The 9,589-nt window shown below is 38.2% G+C and overlaps 1 protein-coding gene and 1 long non-coding RNA gene across 2 annotated transcripts; one reads left to right on the forward strand and one right to left on the reverse strand.

Moving 5' to 3' along the window:
- Positions 1 to 3,448: 3,448 nt before the first annotated feature.
- Positions 3,449 to 4,414, reverse strand: LOC121262075. The gene is made up of 2 exons (XM_041164505.1): positions 4,063 to 4,414; positions 3,449 to 3,798 (listed from the first exon to the last, which is right to left on the reverse strand). Exons 1-2 carry the CDS (start codon positions 4,412 to 4,414, stop codon positions 3,449 to 3,451), a joined length of 702 nt encoding a protein of 233 aa, XP_041020439.1.
- Positions 4,415 to 6,892: 2,478 nt separating this feature from the next.
- LOC121261855 lies at positions 6,893 to 8,338 on the forward strand. Its single transcript, XR_005940016.1, has 2 exons — positions 6,893 to 6,942; positions 8,122 to 8,338. It is a non-coding gene; the product is annotated as an uncharacterized LOC121261855 (long non-coding RNA).
- The last annotated feature ends 1,251 nt before the right edge of the window (positions 8,339 to 9,589 follow it).

The following is a 9,589-nucleotide window of genomic DNA, read 5'->3' on the forward strand; positions in this document are numbered from 1 at the left end:
AGAAATTCCACTTTTGAATTTCTAGCGGGCTGTTACACTTTACATATGGTAGAAGATGGAGGGATTGGCTGCCAAGTGATGATGTGTGTGCAGCTCAAGGAAGAGGGTGAAGTGGGGTGGTTGCTGAGTGGTGTCTTGTACAAAAGTCTATCGGTTTTGGCTCTACTTAGAGTGGCTTTGAGTTAAAGTTTACCATGATGACAGGAGGGGCTCTTGGGGATTGGAGGAGGAGGGAGGTGGCGTGTGGTGGTGGTTCAACCAAGTGCAGAATTACAACCAAACACTAGCCATTCTATTAGGCATTCAACTAGGCTTTGGTTGGAACTGGTTGGATCAATTTGGTTTGGTTGTTTTGGAGCCATTTCGACCAACACCCAAACTGAACCAAGAGGGATAATGTGAGGGTTAAAATACAAAAATGCCCTTGATAAAAGAATGAAATTGGCGTGGGCTAGGGGCTAAATTGGTACAATACACCAAGTGATGCATTAAGGTGCCGATTGATGATGATTTGGGCATTGGCATGTATTTGCCTCAAATGACATGTGTTGGATCAAGACTAATATTCTAATTTAATTTATGAATGATAAAAAACAACAATAAAAATAATAAGGTCCAGATAAAAAAGGTGAGAAATAATTAAAATGGAAATTAAGCTCAAAACATGGTTTAGAGATCACTAATTATGGGTAAGGTGATTAATCCTCTTAACTCAAGTTGAAAACTTAATTTAGTTTCCAAGAAAACCTTGGGCATGGGGGTGCAATATGGGCTTGAGGGAAACCAAGTATGGTGCATGTGGGCTTCAAAATAGAAGTGCACAAATTGGCAGACAAGGCTTTTGGGCCTTGTTGGGCTTGAGGGGCCATATGTGTAAATTTCTTTGATGTGGGCTTTTGGGTGTGGGTTATTGAGTGGGCCGTAAGTCCAGATTTGAGGTCTTAATAAGGGCTTCAAAGATTAACCGAGATTGGGCCCACAAAGCATGTTTTTTCAAGGTTGGGCCTAAGGTCTTTACTACCATTAAGTTAGGCCCAAAGGCTTTAAGTTTTTCTCACACTTGGGCCTAATTCCTAAGACTCTTCAAGAAAGGCCTATTACACCATAAATGCTAATGGGACTAGGCTTTAAGATTCTCATTCTTGGTCCATCAAACTTTCTTAGACATTCTAGCAAAGAATGTCCATTCTTTTCCTTAACCGAAAAGTAATGCCAAGTGTCACCTCCTTAGTGGTAAAAAAAATAAGGCACTAAAATTCCTCCCAAATTTCTAGCTTGGTTCAAGAAAAATAATTGTGATTCTAACACTAAAAAAAATAATAAATAAATAAATATATAACCCAAGAAAAGCTAACCAAGAGAGATCTAATGGCTAAGTTTTAATGGGTTTTTTAGACAGAGTGTTACATTTGGCCCATTGAATTTACCAAGATATAAAAGAATAAAAGAGGGTGTAATGACATGAATTTGAGTGGTTAATAGCATGTGGAAGTAATTTAATCAAGTGATTAATCACTAAGCTAAAACTAGCCAAAAATAGGGTTTTGGAAACCATTCGGAATTTCCGCTTCCACCAAGGTTTTACTGTATCAATTAGATATCAATGGTTTGGGGTTTCATTAAGGTTGAAACCCAATTTGGTTTGGCACAAAAATGAATGGTTGGATGGAATTGTGTTTGGCTTAGGTGGCATGCTCATAATGCTTGATTTTCCTTCATTTCCTTCATATTTCCATCTCATGGTTTCTCATAGTGCCAAGTGTCCTATACCATTCACCAAGTGTGGCTAAGATCTTGCCAAATATTCAAATAAAACTTCTCTAGACTGATTTGAACAATCCACACTATGATTTGTAAATCAACTGGACTAGGTGCCACATGACGCTATCACAAATATTACTATTCACTCTGAAATGATGAAAATAAACATTGTAGCAAATTCTAAATAATCATAAGAACCTAGTGGTGCAATACAAAAGGCATTTTTGAGCAGTTATCATCTGGAAAAATGAAAAATGCATCATGACACCGTAAAATCCTAAATGACCATCTAAGACTAATGGCTCAAATCGTTTCTCAATCTCATACTTCTGAGTACTTCAAATAAATAAAATAAAATTTCTGACACCATAGCGGGTAAGAAACTGACTATATTTACAAACTAAAACCTAGCGATTGCTCAAATTGTGAAACCTTTCTGGAGTTTTCATGATGTTCCAAAAGTCTAAAAAAATTCATCCACTGAATTCCTGGTAGGTTGTTCCATCCTCCCTTCCTAAAAAAAGATTTCATCCACGAGATCTACATGTGTACTAAAAAAATGACTACCATCAAACAAAAGAGAAGATGTTGCTCACCAAATCTACTGTCCATCCTTGGACAAATAGTCACTTGTCAATGCGGGTGGGGGTGAGTTGAGGTCTACTGGTGTGGTATGTTGGGGCATATAATAAAGTACTTCATCATCGGAATCTTAAAACATGTTACCAAAGTGGCCTAGGTCAATGTGTTTCTCAACCTCATTGTCATCGCTGCCTGGTACATGACCTTGAATGAGTAGTCCTCCTTGATGAGTGGACGACATCGATGATCCTAATGCCTCGGGCTCACGACTCCTCAGCTACTCGACTGGACTTAGTTCCATCCCATGACATGCTCACCCTAAAACTATCTCGATCCATCCACGTGGTCGGGTGAGCTTCTCATGAGGCAAATCCTTCCTCTCATAGCCTACCTCATTCCTATCTATATTCATCATATGGGTTCATAAAATAACTACTATCATATAAAAGGAGAATATAACACACACACACACACAAAGGCTATTGCCTAATTGGACAAGTTCTAGGCTAACTGTGTAGGACACCGAATCCTTACTTAAGTGAAGTCACTATTTTCCTTGTTGCTTAAAGAGTTATTTCAACACAGATTAATCTGATGGCTAGTTAAACAATAGAAACTAGAGATTGAGTTTGAGAAAAATCACAAATAGAGAGAAAGTCCGAGATTAGGGTTTTATTATAAAATAAATTGAATGACTTCTGAAGCCCATAAGCCTAGCTTAAATAGCTCATGCAAAATAGAAAAACTATAATTAAGACCAAGCAATATAATACAAAATAAGATAACTATGATTAAAATCTAGTCTAAGAATCTGGAATAAAATCGTTACTAAAAATAAACATTACCATAAACAAAAATTAACCAAAAGTGAATGAATTAACTAAAAGTGGCAATACAGAAGGAAAAATGGCTGGTCTTGGGGTTCACAAGGGGCCCACTAGGTGAGGCATGGGGTCCACAAATCCTAGGAATACTCATATCTTCCCACCGGTTTTGCTCTGGTTTACCTTCTCGAAGCAGTCCAGTGCTTTTAATGTTGCATTTGTTAGCTGAGCCTCATCGGACTTGGATTCGGACTTGCATCCCCTGCATTAGCCTCCCCAGGTTAGACAGAACTCGCCCTCGAGTTCATGCCATCGTTGACAAAGCATGGGCTGCGGTGTTTGATGTTGAACATATCCGAAGTCCTCATATGACTAGGAAGATGTAGTCTATATGCATTGTCATTGATCTTTTGGAGAACTTCACAAGGTCCAATCTTCCTATCCTTTAACTTGTTGTACTCACCAACAGGAATACAAACACGGGTTACCACAGCCCAAACAAAATCTTCGACATCAAATAGTACCTGGTGGCGAGAATTGTCAGCACAAACCTCGCAAACCTTGTATTTTGCATTGCTCGCTTGAATTGCTTTTTGAGTTGGTCGTGTACTCTCCGAAGGTTCGTTGCCATCTCCTCGGCATTAACGTTTAGGTGACCAATCCATTGGAAGCCAAATCAAGGACACCCAACTAATTTTGACTGTACACAATTTCAAATGGACTCAACCGGGTAGTCCGATTCTTGGATCGTTTGTAAGCGAACTCTATCTGCGATAAGGCGAGGTCCTAGTATTTTTTCTTAGTACCCGCCAAGCTTCTCAGGAGGTTCCCCAAGCTTTGATTCACCACCTTGGTTTTCCCATTCGTTTGGGGGTGGTAGGCACTACTAAAGTACAGCTTTCTTCCGTGCTTTCCCACAAACTCTTCAAGAAATTACTCATAAACTTTATATCTTGGTCTGAGGTGATAGATCGAGGAACACCATGTAGGCAAGTAATCTCCTTCAAATAAAGATGAGCAATCCGGGTGGCATCCATGGTCTTTCTGCAAGCTACAAAATTGGCCATCTTAGAAAATTGGTCGACCACGACAAAGATTGAATCCATGGCATGTTGGGTACTGGTTAAACCTAAGACAAAATTCATACTGATGTAAAGCCACAAACCATTAGATACAGGTAACAGAGTGTAAAGGCTAGCATTGCTGAGGGTTCCCTTCGCTCTCAAGCACAAGAAACACCTCGTCATGTATCGTGCCACGTCACTGGTCAACTTGGGCCAGTAGTAATCTGTCGCGATCAAAGCCAAAGTCTTTCTTCATCCAAAGTGCCCCTCGCCATGTAGCTCCCGTATAATGTGCTCTTCCAAGGAACAGCCTGGGATACACAATTGTAGGCGATAGAACAAAAGATCGTCATGCAAAAGAAAATCACTTCGCCTATCCTTAGTTACTTCCTTAAGAATCTTTCCAACGGATATATCTTCGGCGTACAAATCCCTACAATTGTCAAAGCCCGCCACTCTGGTAATAATGGTGGTGAGGAGTGCCATGCGTCGACTTAAAGCGTCAACAACCCGGTTCACGCTCCTTGATTGGTGCCTCAGAGAGAATGTGAACTCTTGTAGATAGACGACCCACTTAGCATGTCGTCTTGTAATACCCGAGTCCTACTACGTAGGTCCTTAAGTTATTTTTTATTAATTCTTTAAGTTAAATATTTTGAGAATAAATATTTTTACTAATTTTAATTATTTTATTTTAAGATGAGTATGCTTTATTTTTTTTCAAAGTATGATTTATTAAAATAAATCATGGGTATTATTTTTAAAATTTTAAAATATTTCCCTTAAACTCTTTTATTTTATTTATTCAGAAAATGACCCAAATTCTTTTTACCATTGGATTGGTGGGTAAAAGAAATATCTCCCCACATTTGATCTCTACCATTCATTCTCTACCTTATGGGACAAGTTTGATTAAATCATTTTGACTTTTCTTCCTCTTGAAACCATAGCTTCCTCAAGAAGCCAAGTAAATCCCCTTTACCGTAGCTTTCTCCTTAAGCCCATAAGCCAAATTAAATTCCCTTCGTTCTCCTACACGTCGATTCCAAGGGACAAGAAAGCAAATCCTCTTCTTCCTCTTACACCCACTGATAGCTAGAACAAGGAAAGGAAGAAAATACTTCCAGTCCTCACTGTGTGACAGACCCTCCTCCCCATTCCATTTCTCCCTTAATCTCAAGCCAAGCTTCCAATTTTCTTCCTTCTCAGGAGGGAAATAGTAAGGTAAGAGCATCTCCAACCCTCTCCCTTGTGTATTTCGAAACCTAGCCATAGTTTAATCAAGTGGGTTTCTCTTAATCGATTATTGATGTTCGGTTTTGGACTTCAAGCAAAAGGTTTCGTATATCCTTTGTTTTCCTAAGCCGAATCTATCTCCATCCTCCTCATTTTCATGCTTTGGAAGGATTTCACCAAAGGTAAAACCCTAAACTCGACCCACTCGGTTTTGTTGATGTTGGGAGACCCATTTAGTTGTCTTAACTTGAATCTTAACTTTTAGTTGTTGTCTATGTGTTGGCCAACATCAATGCTCTGTTCTTTTGGCAAAACCGAGCATATTGAAGTTGTTATGCTATGTATTCTTCTACCTTTCAAAATTATATATTTTCCTATTTGACTTGGAAGATTGATTAATCCGTTGTATATATATATATATATATATATATATATATATATATATATATGAAGAAACCGTATGTGTGTGTGTGTGTTTTGTTTTGGCTGTCCCAGCCGTGTGTTGCACAAAGCAAAATTGTAGTCCATGTGTTTTATCAAGCTTAAACCATGTTTTAAATTTTGTTAAAGTCATGTCTTTATGTGTTAAATTAATGGAGTTAAAGTTTATAGTTTTAGACATGTTTTCCCTAAGATTTATGGCCTAAGTAAGCCACTAAGACTTTTAAATTAAATTAATAAGCTTGCCTTAGGAATTCTTAAATTTGCCAAGAGTTGTATCTCTTTATTAGTACTGTTTTCAGAATATATATATATATATTTATATATATGAGGTTTTCTTAAGTTTCTACCACTCTTAAGATATTTAATTGTATGGTTGAGATTTGGTTAAGTGAGCGATGTTTAAGACCATGAACATGCTAGAACTTGCCAGCTGCCCATGCATTGCAAAATTCTGAAATATATTCTGTTTTGGGAGCCTAAGTCAGCCCATTCCATCTCTTGCTCAACTTCACCCTTTTGTTTAATCAATGATGAATTTTAGTATGGAAATCCCTTGAAGAATAAGTGACAAAAACCAACCTCTTGTAAGCATTGTCTTTTGTCAGAATTACTTTCCACACGATGTTACAAGCTCTCAAAATGCCATTTTTATAAAATTTCCAGATTTGGGTGGTACCTCCTTGTTCCCTACCATACATAAATAAATCCATACCATCCTATACATTTTAATTCATGATTCCTACCTATCCCTTGTATAGAAAATGGTAGCCTTTAAAGAGGGACAACAAGCAAGCTTCTTACTTTCATGGCTTTCCTTAAATATCGGAATGAGGATATTAATGTTGACTTAGTGCCATGTATGTAGCTAAGGGGTTAAAGAAAACGCTTTAATTCCAACTTGGAAGTTTAGTGAGCGCGTATGGGTGTCGGTTAGTAAGCTTAAAGTGAAATGAATATTGATGTATTTATTCCATTTCATTGAATAAGAGTTTATTTTCAAGTTCAAAGGAACTCACTAGTAAAGCTCCCAGGTAAATAGATCTGACTATGCTTCTTACACCAAGTTCTCTTTATGAAAGAATGTCTCTCTCTCTTATTGCAAATGTTCTCTTAAAGAAAAGAGTAAATGAATATAGTATGTACAAGCTCTTTCTTGATAGCCCCTGTTAAGCACCCTATCAATTATAATTGTGTGTATATATAAAGTAATGCATGCACGTAAGTTCTAAGTCATGAGATTTCCATACATGCTCTCAATAAACTTATTGATTATTCCTATATGTAGTCTAGCATGAAAATGTATATTTTTCATAAAAATGCATGTGCATTGGAGTAAGAAAGATGATGAAAATGTTTTGATTGCAAAAAGGGAAGGAGATGAACGTCTCATGCCTTATGATTTATGAGATGTTCTAAATGACGCGAAGAAAACGTTTTAAAATGCTCCTATGAACTCATGTTTTAAATAACGCGAAGGAAACGTTTTAAGATGTCCCTACGAACTGATATTAAATTGTCCCTATGAACTGACGCTTTATGGATGCCATGAAAAGTGATGTTTAAGCTCATACTTTAAAAGTGATGCTTCTTCATGAATGCACTGTTAAATGAAAAGATGATGTTAAGTTCATACTTTTAAATGACGTTTTCCATGAATGAATTGTCAACGTAATGGACTGAAAGGACTGACATGAATGAATGAATGCTTAATGTATGAAATTACGTAACGGCCATATAAATGAATGAAAAGGGTACCAATGAATGGACAGATTGCAATGCCGGGTAAGTAGTACTGGTAGTGCACCCAGTATTGCCTCCTGACTAAAAAAGGATTCCCAACCTGTGGCCACGGGCGGAATCGAGGTCCAAAGGAAGACCGTTAACCCCAACACACGGGGCGTAATAGTGTGTACCGACCAAAGAAAGTGAAACGTAAAGTTATTTCTAAGAAATGTTTATGCATGAAAGCTAAGAACTGTTTATGTATGAAAGCTAAGAAATGTTTATGCATGAAAGCAATGAAATGTTTATGCATGAAAGTATGGCTTATTCCTTAAACTGTTATACATGAAAGCATTGTCAAGAATTAGCGAAAATCTTTATGTATCCATGTTTCAAAAGAAAAGAATAGATGCCTAGTATGTTCACTACATGGTGTACTACTTACTGAGTATTCGACTCATTTTGTGTTAAATGTTTTAAACGTCTAGGTAATGATGAAAAGGCTGGGGAGCAAGGCATTACTGCAAAGGGAGAGGCAGACGCTTAGGACCTTCCCTAACGAGGACATTTATGTTACAAATGATGGGTTATGTTATGTATAGACATTTTATGTTGGGATGGACTCTGAGAGTCTCTTATGGATGAATGTTCAAATAGAATGTCCATTAGGTGTTCCCTTTTATTAAATGAAAAATTTAGAGTGCACGTGTTTCATGTCCATGCCGATCACATGTTATTAGAAAAAAAAATAGAAAAGAAAAGAACAGGCATGTACGTCGCGATTCCGACCTTCCTGGGACGGGGTTGTGACACGTCTACTCAACTTCTGTTGCCTTTTGATGTACTTCAACACCTCATGGTCAGTAATCAGAATGAACTTCTTTTGTACCAAATAGTGTCGCTAGTGTTTCAAGGACTGTAAAATGGCGTAGAACTTCAAGTCATACCTAGAGTAGTTTTTCTTCGATCCTGACAGTTTCTCATTGAAAAATGCAACAGGTCGTCCTTCTTGACTGAGGACACCACCAATACCCACCCTGAAGGCATCACAATTCACCTTGAAGATCTTCTCAAAATTAGGGAGTGCTAGATTTGGTGCTTCAGTCATCTTTTGCTTGATTAGCTCGAAACTGGTCTATGCTTCCTCGGACTATTGGAATGACTGCCCCTTTAGGCACTCTTTGATGGGAGTGATTAGAGCACTGAAATTGCGGATGAATCATCGATAAAAGGAGGGCAATCTATGGAAGCTCCGCACATCATGTAGGGTCTTAGGGGTTGGCCACTCAAAAATGGCCTCTACTTTGGATTGATTAGCATGGAAACCATCTGTAGAGACAACAAATCCAAGGAATGTAACAAGTGGCGAAGAATGAGCACTTCTTTCGGTTGACGAACAAGCACTCCTTTCGTAACATCTCAAAAATAGCTTGAGGTGCTCCACGTGTTTCCACATCAGATTGTAGATGAGGATATCATCGAAGTAGATGACGACAAACTTTCCCATAAGCAACCGTAATACCTGATGCATAAATCTCATAAACATACTGGGTGCATTGGATAGCCCAAAGGGCATGACCAGCCATTCATACGGATAGTGTTGCATCGTGAACATTGTCTTCCACTCGTCTTCAGAGAGTATTCGGATTTGGTGATACATGCTTTTAAGATCAATTTTGGAAAAGATCTTAGATCCTGACAACTGATCCAGCATGTCATCAAGGTGGGGGATTAGGAATCTGACTTCATGGTGATCTGTTAATGGCTCTATTGTCCATGCATATATGCCATGAACTATATTTCTTGGGTATAGGAGGGTAACAACTGCACATGGGCTCATACTCTCATAGATGTAGCCCTTTCTAACAATTCCTGCACATGGCGTTGCAATTCTTCTGATTCCTTGGGGCGTTGCGATATGCTGCTTTGTTGGGTAAACTAGATCTTGGCACCAAG

This window comes from Juglans microcarpa x Juglans regia, chromosome 4S (genome assembly GCF_004785595.1).
Source record: "Juglans microcarpa x Juglans regia isolate MS1-56 chromosome 4S, Jm3101_v1.0, whole genome shotgun sequence".
Taxonomy (NCBI): Eukaryota; Viridiplantae; Streptophyta; class Magnoliopsida; order Fagales; family Juglandaceae; genus Juglans; species Juglans microcarpa x Juglans regia.